At 49.1% G+C, this 18,700-nt stretch overlaps 1 protein-coding gene across 1 annotated transcript in view; it reads right to left on the bottom strand.

Annotated features, from left to right (window-relative positions):
* Positions 1-18,700, bottom strand: part of SF3B3 (splicing factor 3b subunit 3) — a 122,359-nt gene that overhangs the window by 45,575 nt on the left and 58,084 nt on the right. Inside the window, exons 9-11 of the mRNA XM_068261446.1 lie at positions 14,990-15,155; positions 14,818-14,913; positions 12,942-13,014 (exon numbers count right to left, since the gene is read on the bottom strand). Coding sequence (XP_068117547.1) covers positions 12,942-13,014; positions 14,818-14,913; positions 14,990-15,155 — 335 coding nt within the window. The remainder of the gene's footprint in view (positions 1-12,941; positions 13,015-14,817; positions 14,914-14,989; positions 15,156-18,700) is intronic.

Here is an 18,700-nt window from a genome sequence, read left to right as displayed (position 1 = left end):
TGTGGCAAGTGATTCTGCGACACTGACCGCAGCATTACAAATCATCGGGAAATAAATGGTGAAAGTTTGTGTGTTCCTCACACATTTAATACTGGACCATAAAGACCGCTAAAAACAAAAAAAAACCAAGTGGTTTAACTTCTGTGCACATATTTACAGGGAGGATTTATGAAAAAAATACTGTAATTGTATTTGCAGGAACAGGACAGCACTGCTTTCCATGTGGCCGGGCCATAATTCCCTGAAATGTTACCCCTGAAATTGCTGCACAAGTGTCCATTCGCTTACTGTGTCACCAATTCTTGCCTTAGCTCCTTTACAAAATGTCAAGTCAGAGGAATGTCCTGCTAGTTTCACCTCTGAATGTTATTCTTGGGGTTCTTGGGATGAGGAGTGGGGAGGGTCTGGACAATGAAGATTGGAATCGGAGTTTTGGAGGTGTATCGGCTCTATGAAGGTGAGGGAGAGACTATGGGTGAGTAAAAGTATAAAAAGAACGCAGTTATAAAACTGGCCTTTAAAGAGGAATGTTACTAAATCTAATAAAATACCTTTCTTATAAACATTACTTTATACTATCTAGTCAGTGTTGGGCCACTGTGAAATATTTCCTTACATTCTTAAATTTATCCCGAGTGGTGTAATCTTTACTGCTGGCAGGTGTATAACTGGAATGTTTGTTTAGGTCTAGTGCACACCAAAAACCTCGAGCAGATCTGCAAAACACTTAATGTTTTTGAAGCAGATTTCAGAGCGATTCCTAGGCATGATTAGAGAGGTTTTCTAAACATGCCTAGCGGTTTTTGGAGCATTTTTGTGTAGCAGATGTCATATATTGTTACAGTAAAGCTGTTACTGAACAGCTTCTGTAACAAAAATGCCTAGAAAACCGCTCTGATCTGGCGTTTTTCACAGCATTTTGATTGCGTTTTTCCTATACTTTACACTGAGGTAGAAATTCTCTGGGAGGAGAATTCTGCATAACTAAAAAGCCAAGGCTAAACATCAGTGGGAGGGTGGAATTGAATACCCATCTATAGCAATCTATAGCTAGTGGAAGAGTTTCCAATGCTGAAACAAGGAGAATGTAGAAGTTGGTATCCTGAATACATTTACTACATTCGACTATAGGTCACTACAGGGCCTCTTTGCTCCCCTGCTCTCCCCCTGCAGGTAGGTACGGTTGCACCTCCAGAGCAGGAGTTACTGTGACTACTCCTTCCGCTGGCACTAGATGGCCTGCAAAGCTACACAGAGACATAGGCGTTCAAGGATGCCAAGCTGAATCCAAGCCCAGCACCACTGCCCAGCCAGTAGCTAGAAGTCACCACTAGGAAGCATGGGAAGTGTAGTCCAGTGTCCAACACACAACTGCACCAACCGCTCCAGTTATATTTTGCAGTAGGTATCTGCAGACTGCACTTTGGAAGAAACAGAATCACAATATCCCCATTGTCACATGACAGCCAACAGATCTGTCATCAGCTATTGGGATTCATTGTCATCAGCAATTCTCAGTCACCGCTGGGGATCATGGGAACTGTAGTCCTTTATTCAACAGGTAGATGGTGTAAAAGGCATCATCAACCCCTCCCAGTTTCCTTGTTGCTAGGATTCTACATGGGGCTAGAATGAGGTCATCATTAGGTGCTACAATATTGGGGTCGGAATGATGAGGTCATCAGAATATTTTACAACTATATCAAGATACTTGATTTCTAAGCCCCGAGGGTTTCCGTTTAGGAATTTCTGGCCTTAAATGACATTTCTACCACCCTCAGGCTATAGTACAATCACTCTACTGGGCTTCCACCAACAACAGCATCCATTAAAGCGGATCATGAAGAACATGAGGAAAGATGGGACATATACACACCTGTATGTGTGGAGGGGGGTTATACCAGCACCTCCTCCACCAGCACACACCTGTGGAAGAAAAAGAAAGGCTTGGTATTGGGAGGGTGTAATCACCAAGTACCAGCCAAGGTTAGTATGTGCTATCAAAGGTACGAACCAGAAGATAACAAAATCACATGACTCAACAAGCTCCTCCTGCTCCAGGCCTGACACAGACTACTTTCATCATGGACCGGATGTGGCCTATAGGATGAGGAGACAACTGCATCTCAAGTACTAGTGCCCTAAAGACTTTCCTACAGCCCCATGCTCTTTATTTTGGCTTAACTTAAAGGACCACTAGAAACCATAAATGTTATGCTAATTTTCCCAAGTTGGTGCGAACTGTGTCGCAATTTGAAGGGAAACTGAATCTGGACCAATCAAATGATTCGCTGTTGATCTGAAATGGGCCAATTTCAGGCTGTCTTCTGAAATGAAAAAAAAAAAAAATGATCTGCATTGTTAGAAAATTCTGCAATCCATCGATTCCCTGCAGTGCAACTCCGACCTACCGGGAAGGGAGACTGCGATGGACTGCAATAGATTAAGGTGCAACTGAAACGGGGGGGGGGGGGGGGGGGGGGGGGACAGGTTCTATTCTACTTACCTGTGGTCTCTTCCAGCCCCTCATTTCCTTACAAGGCCCCTTGATTTCTTCTTGGTCCACCAAGTTGTGCCACTATGCACCACCCCCCCCAGTAGTGGGCTACTGCGCATGACGACCTGCACGCCACCTCAATCATGTTCCTGTGGCTGGTAGCACGATCGAGGAGGCATGTGACCAGGGCCATGCAATAGTCCAATCGGCAAGCTTCCAGAGGGGTACAGCGGCACAAAGGAGCAGATCGGGAGGAAACTGAGGGACCTGTAAAGCCCACAGGAGCTGGAAGAGTCTCAGGCAAGTACAACAGAATTAGGTTCCCCCCCCCCGTCTCAGGTACACTTTAACCCTTACTATCGAAAGAAGAAAAAAGGAGCAGAAAAGTTATGAATAGGCTTAGTACTGTGTACATTTATCTCATCGTGCTGCAGGCCACTTCAGGGTCAGGTTTTAGTAATGCCAGGCCTTGCTCATCAAGAGAGTAAATCGCAGCCGTTACCTGAGACTAGAGACAGAAAAACTCTACAAACATACTAATCTCTACTGGCCAGGAAGCAGAAGTCGTGTTAGTAAATTAAAACTGCTAATTTCCCACCAATCAGGCTGCAGCTGCTGACACCTTGATCCGCAGCCGGTGGATTTCACTTGCTTCCACTTCCTTGCCCTGTAGAGATTAGCACATTTGGAGGATTATCTGCTCATCTATACCTGAAAACTGCTGATCTGTGTCTTCAGCATTCTCCGCTCAATCTCTGCCTGCCTCCCACCAATGCACAGACAGCAGAGACACCTTCTTATACATCCACACGTGGCTCATGGGCTGGACTTGGGCAAGGCTATTGCTGCTGGTCATCACTCCCTATGGGAAGCCTCACAAGACCCGCCCCAGACAGGTCCTCTTCCTGATAGAGACAGGACTGGTGGAGAGGCAGGCATTGGTCGGGAGGAGGCATCTTCAGGCAATAATCAGCTAACACAGTTGTGTCCGCTTCTGTCTGCTGTTCTGCATCTGTAACACTGATGTGTTGCTGAAAAGCAGACACAGCTGCGTTAGTGGGCTCAGGTCCTCACCGTAGTTTATTGATGAAATGCATTCCATACATATCTGTCACACGGTTATTGCTGGAACTACAGACAGTCCGCTGGCCATTACACACGCATGCACCTCTGAACCAGCTGATTCTGACGCACTGCTGGGACGATTGCGCCAACGCTGCATGGCCGATTTGTGCGCCTGGAGCTTCAGCTGGGCGCCGCACAAATTAATATATAAAAAAAAGAAAATGATGTGTCCCCACGAGTTGCTGCAGCTCAGAAGGAAATAGATTAGATTGAGCAATGTAGACTAAATGTAGCCATACACCAGGCAATGATGGGCAGATTCGGCCAAGACACAAATCTCTCTCTAATCAAATCTGATCGGAGAGATCTCTGTCAGCTGCCCATACACCACAGGCCGATTCTCGATAGATTTCATGCTGAAATCAGTTCCGAATCAGCCTTGCGACGCTGCATCCCCCGCTGTCCCCCAATGTTTACTGTCCCCCCAGTGCAAGTTGTACATTACCTGTCCGCGGCCCCCGCTGCCTCTAGGATTCCTCTGTTCTAGACACACACGCCACATGGTTGCCTAGTCACGTTGCCACGTGTGACATCCGACGACACACACGCCTCCTCTCTTACTAGGCAGCCACGTGGGGTGTGTGTGACATCTGACGCCACACACACGCACTCTTACCAGGCAGCCACGTGGGGCTTGTGTGACATCTGACGCCAAACACACACGCACTCTTACTAGGCAGCCATGTGGGGCGTGTGTGACATCTGACGCCACACACACGCACTCTTACATCTGACACACCACACACACACACACTCTTACTAGGCAGCCACGTGTGTGACATCTGACGCCACACACACGCACTCTTACTAGGCAGCCACGTGGGGCGCGTGTGACATCTGACGCCAAACACACGCACTCTTACTGGGCAGCCACGTGAGCGTGTGACATCTGGCGCCACACACACACTCTTACTAGGCAGCCACGTGGGGCGTGTGAAATCTGACGCCACACACACGCACTCTTACATCTGACGCCACACACGCACTCTTACATCTGACGCCACACACACGCACTCTTACTAGGCAGCCACGTGGGGCATGTGTGACATCTGACGCCAAACACACACACACTCTTCCTAGGCTGCCACGTGGGGCGTGTGTGACATCTGACGCCAAACACACACACTCTTACTGGGCAGCCACGTGAGCGTGTGACATCTGGCGCGCCACACACACTCTTACTGGGCAGCCACGTGAGCGTGTGACATCTGGCGCCACACACGCACTCTTACATCTGACGCCACACACACGCACTCTTACATCTGACACCACACACACGCACTCTTACATCTGACACCACACACACGCACTCTTACTAGGCAGCCACGTGGCCACGTGTGTGACATCTGACACCACACACACACTTACCAGGCAGCCACGTGGAGCGTGTGTGACATCTGGCGCCACACACGCACTCTTACTAGGCAGCCACGTGGGCGTGTGACATCTGGCGCCACACACGCACTCTTACTAGGCAGCCACGTGGGGCTTGTGTGACATCTGACGCCACACACACACTCTTACTAGGCAGCCACGTGGGGCATGTGTGACATCTGACGCCAAACACACACACTCTTCCTAGGCTGCCACGTGGGGCGTGTGTGACATCTGACGCCACACACACACACGCACTCTTACATCTGACACCACACACACGCACTCTTACATCTGACACCACACACACGCACTCTTACATCTGACACCACACACACGCACTCTTACATCTGACACCACACACACGCACTCTTACATCTGACACCACACACACGCACTCTTACATCTGACACCACACACACACACACACACACACTTACCAGGCAGCCACGTGGGGCGTGTTTGACATCTGACGCCACACACACGCACTCTTACCAGGCAGTCACGTGGAGCGTGTGACATCTGGCGCCACACACGCGCACTCTTACTAGGCAGCCACGTGGGGCGTGTGAGACATCTGACGCCAAACACACACCCACCTCTTACTAGGCAGCCACGTGTGTGGCATCTGACGCCACACACACACTCTTACTAGGCAGCCACGTGGGGCATGTGTCACATCTGACGCCACACACACGCACTCTTACTAGGCAGCCACGTGGGGCGTGTGTGACATCTGACGCGCCACACGCACTCTTACTAGGCAGCCACGTGGGGCGTGTGTGACATCTGATGCCACACACACACGCACTGTTACTAGGCAGCCACGTGGGACGTGTGTGACATCTGGCGCCACACACGCGCACTCTTACTAGGCAGCCACGTGGGGCGTGTGAGACATCTGACGCCAAACACACACCCACCTCTTACTAGGCAGCCACGTGTGTGGCATCTGACGCCACACACACACTCTTACTAGGCAGCCACGTGGGGCATGTGTCACATCTGACGCCACACACACGCACTCTTACTAGGCAGCCACGTGGGGCGTGTGTGACATCTGACGCGCCACACGCACTCTTACTAGGCAGCCACGTGGGGCGTGTGTGACATCTGATGCCACACACACGCACTCTTACTAGGCAGCCACGTGGGACGTGTGTGACATCTGGCGCCACACACACGCACTCCTACTAGGCAGCCACGTGGGGCGTGTGTGACATCTGACGCCAAACACACACCCACCTCTTACTAGGCAGCCACGTGTGTGGCATCTGACGCCACACACACACTCTTACTAGGCAGCCACGTGGGGCATGTGTCACATCTGACGCCACACACACTCTTCCTAGGCAGCCACGTGGGGGCGTGTGTAACATCTGACGCCAAACACACACGCGCTCTTACTAGGCAGCCACGTGTGTGACATCTGACGCCACGCCACACACACGCACTCTTACTAGGCAGCCACGTGGGGCATGTATGACGTCGGGCGCCACACACGCACTCTTACTAGGCAGCCACGTGGGGCGTGTGTAACATCTGACGCCAAACACACACGCGCTCTTACTAGGCAGCCACGTGGGGCATGTATGACGTCGGGCGCCACACACGCACTCTTACTAGGCAGCCACGTGGGGGCGTGTGTAACATCTGACGCCAAACACACACGCGCTCTTACTAGGCAGCCACGTGTGTGACATCTGACGCCACGCCACACACACGCACTCTTACTAGGCAGCCACGTGGGGCATGTATGACGTCGGGCGCCACACACGCACTCTTACTAGGCAGCCACGTGGGGAGTGTGTGACGTCGGGCGCCACACACACGCACTCTTACTAGGCAGCCGCGTGGGGCGTGTGACATCTGATGCCAAACACACACACTCTTAGTAGGCAGCTGCGTGGCGTGTGTGACATCTTACTAGGCAGCCACGTGGGGCGTGTGACATATGACGCCACACACACGCACTCTTACTAGGCAGCCACGTGGGGTGTGTGACATATGACGCCAAACACACACTCTTACTAGGCAGCCACGTGGGGCGTGTGCGACATCTGACGCCACACACACACACACACACACACACTCTTACTAGGCAGCCATGTGGGGCGTGTGCGACAGTTGACGCCAACACACACACACACACACACACACACACACACACACACACACACACACACACACACACACACACACACACACACACTCTTACTAGGCAGCCACGTGGGGTGTGTGTGTGTGTGTGTGTGTGTATATATCTAGAACAGAGGAATACCAGAGGCAGCGGACGCCACGGACAGGTAATGTATAACTTGCACTGGGGGGACAGCGGCAGCGGTTTCGTCGTTTGTGCCGAAATTGCATGCTATTGGGCAAGTTGGCACTACATCTGGCAGCATGTGCGATCGACTAATGTGTTCGATTTCAGCCCCACATTGGTTGCATTGTCAGTCGGCATAATCGAATGGTTGAACGGCGGCCAACTTGCCTGATGTATGGCTCCCTTAAAGGCGGTCATACACCTGTTGCTCTCATCAGAATGATCCTTCTTTGCTCGGCCTGAGTGACGCCACCTGTTGGGCCAACCCCTTCCCCCCATACCTAGTAAAATGAACTGGCTCATTGCTCTGTGCACAAGCACGGTCATACCGGGACTTGTGCATAAGTCAGGAGCGCACTGCATCATACCGGGACTTGTGCATAAGTCAGGAGTGCACTGCATCATACCGGGACTTGTGCATAAGTCAGGAGCGCACTGCATCATACCAGGACTTGTGCACAAGTCAGGAGCGCAGGGCGTGTTGCCTGGAATCCTTTGGATCATGCAGAGAATAACCACTACTGAGGCAAGTTAACTTTTTATTCTTTTAAAATTGCTTCAGGTACAAGGTGGAGAAGGGCTTCAAACCAGACTTAAAGAGACCCTGTAAACTTAAAACGTCCCCTGGAGTGTACTTACCTCCTTCCCACGGTGGCAGCGCTGGGCCCCCGAAACCACAGCCGACGAGGTCAGTTGGGGCGCAGTAGCACCTGCAATATTCACCTTCCTGGCTCCAGCGCAGTAGCAGCTCTCTGCTTGGGCGGATATAGGGGAGACCCATCGGGTCCCCTCTAGTGCGCAGATGCAAGTCGCCTGCACAGTACAGCAGACCTGATCCATCTCGGCTATTTTCGTGTGAGCCCATAGAGGAGCTGCGCCTGCGATGGAGCCGGAAGGTGAATATTGCAGGTGATACTGCGCCCCAGCTGACTTTCCTTGTCGGCTGTGGTTTCGGGGGGCCCAGTGCTGCCATCGTGGGAAGGACGACGACCGGGGAAGCCTAGATAGGATCCTGAGGCTTCCCCCTTCCAAGGTAAGTACGCCACAGGGGCCGTTTTAAATTTACAGATGTTCTTTAATGTGTACATTAATGATCCAATTTGCCAAACAATCGTCTGTCTGATCAGATTGTGACGATCGGTTGAAACGTCATTTTCTCCTCTGTTGGTGGGCCAAAACGATTAAATATATACTGTATATATAAAATAATTTTACAAAGGTAATACTTGGGAATGCTTTCAAATGTTTAGGTTACAGAAATTTTAGTTTTGGTAGTTTATTCTACCTTAAAGAGACACTGAAGCGAAAAAAAATAATGATATAATGAATTGGTTGTGTAATATGAATAATTACTAGAAGATTAGCAGCAAAGAAAATATTCTCATATTTTTGTTTTCAGGTAGTGTTTTTTCTAACATTGCATCATTCCATAATATGTGCAGATTACACAACTCAGCATTCTAAATGATTCTTTCAGAGCAGTCTGTGAACTAATGACCTCTCCTCTGGCAGAAAAAAAGAAAATTGTTCACTAACAGTTGAGATAAAAGTCAGAAAACAGCCCTCTCCACCACTTTGAAAGTCGTGGAGCTCAATGGCTTTTTTGTATAGAGATAACTGGAGTTTCTCAACTCTTCCTGTACTGGAAACAATCAGACTGATGTATCTGATCTTAATGTTTTATTTCTGAGCTGTACTACACATACAAATCATAATATAATTTTTTTTCGCTTCAGTGTCTCTAAAATGAACCTTAAGCCAGAAAAAAAAGAAAAAAAAAAAAAAGTTTTACTCACCTGGGGCTTCTACCAGCCCCCTGCAGCAGTCCTGTGCCCTCGCAGTCACTCACTAATCCTCTGGTCCCCCGCTGCCAGCTAGTTTCATTTTTGCCGACAGGCCCGCCAGGACTGGCCACGCGTAGCTTTTTCCGCATTCCCGACTGTAATTAGCGCTATTGCGGGCCGCACGCATAGATATGCAGCAACACATTTTTGTACGCGTTGCGGCCCGCAATAGCGCTAATTACAGTCGGGAATGCGGAAAAAGCTACGCGTGGCCAGTCCTGGCGGGCCTGTCGGCAAAAATGAAACTAGCTGGCAGCGGGGGACCAGAGGATTAGTGAGCGGCTGCGAGGGCACAGGACTGCTGCAGGGGGCTGGTAGAAGCAGAACTAGCTGGCAGCGGGGGACCAGAGGATTAGTGAGTGGCTGCGAGGACACAGGACTGCTGCAGGGGGCTGGTAGAAGCCCCAGGTGAGTAAATCATTTTTTTTCCCTGGCTTAACCACTTAAGGACCAGGGTAGTTTCTTCTGATCGGTGCTGCGTGGACTCTCCAGCCCGCAGCACCGATCAGGAAATAGCCAGGGCGATCAGACTTCCCCCCCTTTTTTCCCCACTAGGGGGATGTCCTGCTGGGGGGGGTCTGATCGCCGCCGGCTACCCGCACTTTCCGGGGGGGGGGGGGCTCTTCAAAGCCCCCCTCCGCAGCGCTTTCCGCCCTCCCCGGCTTTCCCTCCCTCTCCCTTACCCTGTGAGCGGCGCAGGACGGAGTTCCGTCCTGCGCCGGATAGGACAGGCTTCTGCCTATCAGATGCCGGCGATCCCCGGCCAATCAGAGGCCGGGGATCGCCGATCTACGTCACGGCGGAGACAGTCTCCGTGAACTGGCATGGAAAGGCCGCTCGATCGAGCGGCCGTTTCCATGCTATACCACTAACGACCCGCCGACGCCTATCGGCGTTAGGCGGTCGTTAAGTGGTTAAGCTTCACTTTAAAGAGGGTCCCCAGACAGGATCCAGAGACTTCTCTCTTTAGCTGCTTATACATCCAATTTTGATTGGCCAATCCCTGGCCAATATCACTACCCCCATGTAGAACGAGGGCCTACAGACCTGACTACTTTGAAGAGATTGGCTATCATTCATAAAGCATTTCCGCATGCGGAAATGCTTAATACCGGTGACTTTACCGACCACTCTGCAAAATCCCCATTCATAAAGGCTCTTTCCGCATGAAAAGCTGACATTCCCGTGAAGAGCGATACATTTCCGCCTTGTGCGGAGTTTTTCTAGATTTATCTAGAAAAAGTTACAAACACGTCCATTCATAAAGATTAGAGCAAGCGGTATGCAGAAGGAAAATACCGCTTGCTGGACAGTAGCGATAGGCGGGCGGAATACGTGTAAATGAATGGGACGGACCTCCCAAGCAGCATCAGACAGAGGAGCGCACGGAGGGAATCGGGCAGCTTTTATGTTTCCGCATGTCTTCCGCCACGCTACCGCCAGCTTCCTCCAGAAAACCTCCGCACTTCTACCGCAACAGGCAACTTCTTTATGAATGACCACCCAGAAGTCTTAAGTACCGCTTGCGGAGAAGAACGGTGTTTTCCCACACTACCGACTGCACCTTTATGAATGATAGCCATTGTGTAGGTAAGCTCTCATACTACATGGATGTATGTATGCCTCCTTAGGTAATTATCTTATTTATTTTGTAGTAATCCGCTTCGGGTTCACTTTAAAGGGAACCAGAGCTGAAAAAATAAAGATTTTATACATACCTGGGGCTTCCTCCAGCCCCATCAGCACGGATCACACCCACGCCGCCCTACTCCGCTGCCCGCAGCTACGAGAATCGGCTCCCCGCTGTTGCGTCAGTTGGAGCCAGTGTAAGCGTAAGGGAAGTGCGCAGTTTGCGTATCTCTGCAGCAGGCGCTGGAGAGATACGTAGAGGGCAGCTGGCTGCTATGACGTCAGTGACGGGAGCCGGTTCTCGTAGTTGTGGGCAGCGGCGGATGGCACCGTGCGATCGATCAGCGCGTATGGGGCTGGAGGAAGCTCGAGGTATGTTTCAAAGCTTTTTCATTTTTTCAGCTAGGGTACATCTCTGGTACCCTTTAAAGAGAACCTAAACAATGAATATGAGTTTAACTTACCTGGGGTGTCTACCAGCCCCCCTGCAGCCATCCCTGTTCCCTCAACGTCACTCCTGGATCCTCTGGTCCCCCGCCACCAGCTAGTTTCATTTCTTGACTCGGAGTCAGCGGGCCACCACGCATATCATTGCTCGCGTTACCACGGTTACAGGACGCTATAGCAGGAGTCAACACATACAAAGATACATGTTGACCCCCATTATAGCGCACAGGATGGCTGCAGGGGGCTGGTAAAAGTCTCAGGTAAGGGAAACTCATTTTTCATTTGGTTTGGGTTCCCTTTAAAGAGACACTGAAGCGGAAAAAAAAAATGATGATATTATGATTTGTATGTGTAGCACAGCTAAGAAATAAAACATTAAGATCAGATACATCAGTGTAATTGTTTCCAGTACAGGAAGAGTTGAGAAACTCCAGTTGTTATCACTATGCAAACAAGCCATTAAGCTCTCCGACTAAGTTAGTCGTGGAAAGGGCTGTTATCTGACTTTTAAGGTAGCCATACACTGGTCGATTTGCCATCAGATTCGACCAACAGACAGATCCCTATCTGTTCGAATCTGATCAGAGAGGGATCGTATGGCTGCCTTTACTGCAAACAGATTGTGAACCGATTTCAGCCTGAAACCGTTCACAATCTGTGGTGGTGCTGCCGCCGCTCCCCCCCCCCCCCCCCCGCCGCATACATTACCTGCTCCGCCGGCGCGACTCCCGGGTTTCCGCTCTTCTTCTCCGTCTCCGCTCTGGTCTCCAGGTCCAGCATGCTTTACTTCTTCCTGTCTGGGGGAAGTTTAAACAGTAGAGCGCCCTCTACTGTTTAAACTTCCTGCCGGGACAGGAAGAAGGGAAGCATGCCGCAGACCAGAGCAGACCAGAGCGGAGAAGAAGAGCGGAGACCCGGGAGTCGTGCCGGCGGAGCAGGTAATGTATGCGGCTCTATTGCGTCGGGCACTCGAACGCCGCTAGCGATGCGCTCTTTACCCGCGGGCGATCGACGGTTATTTTCCGCACGGCGCGATCGACGGGATTGGACGGAATGGATCGAAATTCGGCGTGTAGCGTGAACGATTGGCAGCAGATTCGATCCCAGTGATCGAATCTGCTGTCGAAACGGGCGCAAATCGGGCCAGTGTATGGCCAGCTTTATTATCTCAACTGTTCCTGGACTATTTACTTTTCCTCTGCTAGAGGAGAGGTCATTACTTCACAGACTGCTCTGAAAGAATCATTTTGAATGCTGAGTGTTGTGTAATGTGCACATATTATAGAATGATGCAATGTTAGAAAAAACACTATATACCTGAAAATAAAAGTATGAGAATATTTTCTTTGCTGCTAATCTTCTAGTAATTATTCATAGTACACAACCAATTCACTATATCATAGTTTTTCCCCCGCTTCAGTGTCTCTTTAAATGCCCCATGCTCGGCTTTAGGACTATGGCTAGTGCCCCAGTGTGGGAATAACATTCCTACAATATAACTTGCATACCTTACTGACTGCGGGGACCAGGACCACTGCGGGGGACCAACATCAATACAAATCCCCGCCGCATAAAACACAACACAGATCATTTCACAAAATCTACAAATTATGCTCTACTAAAGCCAGCATACTAATAAGAGGCCTTACAAAGCAGCGACACCTCCACCCACTGATCCCCTGAGCTCCGGGCTGCATACCTTCTATATGACGTCTCACAGTCCATACAGCGTTGGGGTTACCGGGCAGCTCTGAGACGGCCATTTCAGAGACCTGGAAGGGAGGAAAGGGTTAGCAGAGAGCAGAGGGATCCCAGTGATCATCAGCAGGAATGAAAGTGGGGTCAGAGTGTGATAGTCTCTCCATGGAAGGAGTCAGAGAAGAGACATGAAAACTCATCATGTTACCCAGGCAGATAGAGGAAACAATACTGAGACTAGAAATATGGGAGCCGTCGACGATATGTGGACCTGTCAGAACGTTTATAATGCATGTGTAGAAACACAGCTGGGCACTGATGGGGAGGGGTTAGTGTTTCCATAAACAAATGCAGAATTACCTGCAACAAATGTTTTGCAGACTGCGCTCCCAACTCTGCAGTGTGACTGATCAGTGCACCACATGGCAAAGAAACTCATCAATATAACAGTGTGCCCATCCTTGCACTGGTACAGGGATGGGTGGCAACAGTGTGCCCATCCTTGCACTGGTACAGGGGTGGGTGACAACCATGTGCCCATCCTTGCACTGGTACAGGGGAGGGTGGTAACAGTGTGCCCATCCTTGCATTGGTACAGGGGTGGGTGGTAACAGTGTGCCCATCCTTGCACTGGTGCAGGGGAGAGTGGTAGCCGTGTGCCCATCCTTGCACTGGTACAGGGGTGGGTGACAACAGTGTGCCCAACCTTGCACTGGTACAGGGGAGGGTGGTAGCCGTGTGCCCATCCTTGCACTGGTGCAGGGGAGGGTGGTAGCTGTGTGCCCATCCTTGCACTGGTGCAGGGGAGGGTGGTAGCTGTGTGCCCTTTCTTGCACTGGTGCAGGGGAGGGTGGTAGCTGTGTGCCCTTTTTTTGCACTGGTACAGGGGAGGGTGGTAGCCGTGTGCCCATCCTTGCACTGGTGCAGGGGAGGGTGGTAGCCGTGTGCCCATCCTTGCACTGGTGCAGGGGTGGGTGGTAACAGTGTGCCCATCCTTGCACTGGTGCAGGGGAGGGTGGTAGCTGTGTGCCCTTTCTTGCACTGGTACAGGGGTGGGTGGCAATGCTCACCAATAATGCCAGTTTAGAACTGGGCAAATCGAATGCACTGGCATTTGGCACATGAAACACATAAATAAGCAGACAGCGGAAGCACCGGCATCATGTGACACGCAGGTAATTAATCAACCTACTTGTGCGTCACATGATTCCGATGCTTCCTCTTTCCACAGCTGGGAGGGGAAGCCCGAGTCACATGAAAACTCAGTGAAGCAAGTCTGCAGGTTCAGAGCTGAAGGGTGAAGTGCGGGAGCATCCGGGACTTCTATTATATGCTGAATTCAATACTACTCAGGAAACAGACATGCATGCTGACAATAAGTGCATTCAGGTATAACCTACAAGCATCTATCAGACCCAGTGCACACCAAAACCTCGAGCAGATCCGCAAAACGCTAGAGGTTTTTGAAGCAGATTTCAGAGCGATTCTAGGCATGTTTAGAGAGGTTTTCTAAACATGCCTAGCAGTTTTTGGAGCGTTTTTGTGTAGCAGATGTCATATATTGTTACAGTAAAGCTGTTACTGAACAGCTTCTGTAACAAAAACGCCTGGAAAGCCGCTCTGATCTGGCGTTTTCCACAGCGGTTTGAGCTTTTGCTATACTTTACACTGAGGCAGAAACGCTTCTGAAAACCCCAAAAGTGTAGCAGAAGCCACATTTGCAGTTTGCTAAAAACCTCAAACCGCCGGTGTGCACCAGCCCATTGAGATACATTAGCCAAGCGATCTCACAGGCGGAAGCTCGGTGTGCACCAGGCCTTACAGAGAGCAGTGTCTCATTCAGAGCCATGAAGTCTTCAGCACAGCTCAGTCCTCACCTCCAGCCCATGTCTCAAGACCCGGAGAGAAGAGCGTGGACCACGGCCACAAGCCACGTAAAGCTGAGGAGTGTCTTCATTGGCCAAGTCAGCAATCTGAGGAACAAAGACAAGTGACATCAGTAAGAAGCCATCACTCAGCAGATCTAGTCCCCCCGTGTGACCAACATACCTGGCAGCACATGATGGGCGACAGGCTGTCCTGCTCATCAACCAGCACCAAGTTCTTCAGAGGACGAGGCTGGAAGAAGAAAGTGTCCCCCTCTTCTAAGGGCATCGCTGAGGAGAACTCCGGCTCCTCATCATCGTCACCCAGGTGGGCAATCTGATACAGGTAACTAAAGAGAAGACCATCACAAAAACAGGCAGTCAATCTAAATAACACAGGAATAAAATGCCTGGGGTGGGGTATGGCAGCAGTCCTTTAGGCACCAGGGGCCTGACACAATGTATGGTAAAGGAACCGCGCACAGGCAGCACACAGCATTTACACTGCTACTACCGCAACTCCTGTCAACCCTTAGCGTCACACACTTTACCATGGCAAAGCAAGTGTTAAACCATTGAATGTGGTTAATCTGCCATTGGTCAGCTTAAAGTGAATGTTTACCGGATTAAAAAAGAAAAAGTCAGATACTCACCTAAGGAGAGGGAAGGCTCAGTCCTAATGAGCCTTCCCTCTCCTCTCCCGGTGCCCGGTCCCGCGCAGGATCCCCCGTAGCAGTATTCGACCAGTTCGGTCAAATACTGCCACTTCCGCATGCCGAAGGGAGGTTTCGGAAGCCTTCAGGAGTACTCGGGCTCCCGATGACGCGGCTGCTCCATACTACGCATGCGCGAGCGCCCTCTATGACGCAATCGCGCGTACGTAGTATGGAGCGGCCCGTCTTCGGAAGCCCGAGTGCTCCCGAAGACCTCCGAAGTCCCTGCGGCGGCGGACACGAACGGGGGAGCCAGCGCAGCATCGAGGGCACCGGGAGAGGAGAGGGAAGGCTCATTAGGACCGAGCCTTCCCTCTCCTCAGGTGAGTATCTGACTTTTTCTTTTTTAATCCGGTACCCATTGGCTTTAAAGGTCACCTGAACTGTGATTATGGTGGCTGCCATATTTATTTCCTATTAAATAATACTAGCTGTCTGGCAGTCCTGCAGTAGTGTCGGAATCATGCATGCGGCGAATCCATTCAGAGCACCTGATCTGCATGCTTATCAAGGGTGTATGGCTGAAGATATTAGAGGCAGTGGATTAGCAGGACAGCCAGGCAATCTGCATTATTTGAAAGGAAATAAAGTCTCTAAAAGGTGGCCATACATGCGTTAGATTAGCAGCAGATAGATTTCTCATCTGATGGGTTTGGGAACATTTTTTACTAGTAACAGATTTCCAATAGATTTCAGTTTGAAATCTATTGAAAATTCATCTGATGGCATTTTTTTTGCCATCAGATTTCCATTAGGTCCAATGCAAAATGATCTCAACAGATCCACCTAGATTTTCCAGCCTACCAGACTGATTGAAATCGATCAAAATCGGCCGCAAATCAGTCGACTGGCCAATCGATTTGCAATCGGCCAATCGAATTTGGTTGATCAATCGGCCAAAAATCTGAGTGTATGGGCCCCTTAACCACTTAAGGACTGCAGTCATAAAACCCCTTAAGGACCAGAGCCTTTTTTTCCCATTCGGACCACTGCAGCTTTCACGGTTTATTGCTCAGTCATACAACCTACCACCTAAATGAATTTTCCCTCCTTTTCTTGTCACTAATACAGCTTTCTTTTGGTGCTATTTGATTGCTGCTGCGAGTTTTACTTTTTATTATATTCATCAAAAAAGACATGAATTTTGTCAAAAAAATGACTTTTTTAACTTTCTGTGCTGACATTTTTCAAATAAAGTAAAATTTCCTATACATTTGAGCGCGAAAGTTATTCTGCTACATGTCTTTGATAAAAAAAAAACCATTCAGCCTATATTTATTGGATTGGGTAAAAGTTATAGCGTTTACAAACTATGGTGCCAAAAGTGAATTTTCCCATTTTCAAGCATCTCTGACTTTTCTGCGCACCTGTCAGGTTTCATGAGGGGCTAAAATTCCAGGATAGTACAAATCCCCCCCAAATGACCCCATTTTGGAAAGAAGACATCCCAAAGTATTCAGTGAGAGGCATGGTGAGTTCATAGAAGATTTTATTTTTTGTCACAAGTTAGCGGAAAATGACACTTTGTAACAAAAAAAAAAAAAAAAAGTTTCCATTTCTTCTAACTTGCGACAAAAAAAAATGAAATCTGCCACGGACTCACTATGCTACTCTCTGAATACCTTGAAGTGTCTACTTTCCAAAATGGGGTCATTTGTGGGGTGTGTTCACTGTCCTGGCATTTTGGGGGGTGCCTAATTGTAAGCACCCCTGTAAAGCCTAAAGATGCTCATTGGACTTTGGGCCCCTTAGCGCAGTTAGGCTGCAAAAAAGTGCCACACATGTGGTATTGCCGTACTCAGGTGAAGTAGTATAATGTGTTTTGGGGTGTATTTTTACACATACCCATGCTGGGTGGGAGAAATATCTCCGTAAATGATAATTGTTTTATTTTTTTTTACACACAATTGTCAATTTATAGAGATATTTCTCCCACTCAGCATGGGTATGTGGAAAAATACACCCCAAAACACATTATACTACTTCTCCTGAGTACGGCGATACCACATGTGTGGCACTTTTTTGCACCCTAACTGCGCTAAGGGGCCCAAAGTCCAATGAGTACCTTTAGGATTTCACAGGTCATTTTGAGAAATTTCGTTTCAAGACTGCTCCTCACGGTTTAGGGCCCCTAAAATGCCAGGACAGTATAGGAATCCCACAAATTACCCCATTTTAGAAAGAAGACACCCCAAGGTATTCCATTAGAAGGATGGTGAGTTCATAGAAGATTTTTTTTTTTTTTCACAAGTTAGCGGAAATTGATTTTAATTGTTTTTTTTCACAAAGTGTCATTTTCCGCTAACTTGTGACAAAAATAAAATCTTCTATGAACTCACCATACTCCTAACGGAATACCTTGGGGTGTCTTCTTTCTAAAATGGGGTCATTTGTGGGGTTCCTATACTGCCCTGGCATTTTAGGGGCCCTAAACCGTGAGGAGTAGTCTTGAAACCAAATGTCGCAAAATGACCTGTGAAATCCTAAAGGTACTCATTGGACTTTGGGCCCCTTAGCGCACTTAGGGTGCAAAAAAGTGCCACACGTGGTACCGCCGTACTCAGGAGAAGTAGTATAATGTGTTTTGGGGTGTATTTTTACACATACAGATGCTAGGTGGGAGAAATATCTCTGTAAATGACAATTATTTGATTTTTTTTTTACACACAATTGTCCATTTAAAGAGAGATTTCTCCCACCCAGCATGGGTATGTATAAAAATACACCTCAAAACACATTATACTACTTCTTCTGAGTACGGCAATACCACATGTGACACTTTTTTTGCAACCTAGGTGCGCTAAGGGGCCTAACGTCCTATTCACAGGTCATTTTGAGGCATTTGGATTCTAGACTACTCCTCACGGTTTAGGACCCCTAAAATGCCAGGGCAGTATAGGAACCCCACAAGTGACCCCATTTTAGAAAGAAGACACCCCAAGGTATTCCGTTAGGGGTATGGTGAGTTCATAGAAGATTTTTTTTTTGTCACAAGTTAGCGGAAAATGACACTTTGTGAAAAAAACAAAAACAATACATATCAATTTCCGCTAACTTGTGACAAAAAATAAAATCTTCTATGAACTCACCATACTCCTAACGGAATACCTTGGAGTGTCTTATTTCTAGAATGGGGTCATTTGTGGGGTTCCAATACTGCCCTGGCATTTTAGGGGCCCTAA

This window comes from Hyperolius riggenbachi, chromosome 11 (genome assembly GCF_040937935.1).
Source record: "Hyperolius riggenbachi isolate aHypRig1 chromosome 11, aHypRig1.pri, whole genome shotgun sequence".
NCBI classification, from domain to species: Eukaryota; Metazoa; Chordata; class Amphibia; order Anura; family Hyperoliidae; genus Hyperolius; species Hyperolius riggenbachi.
This window is presented reverse-complemented; position numbering and strand designations above follow the sequence as displayed.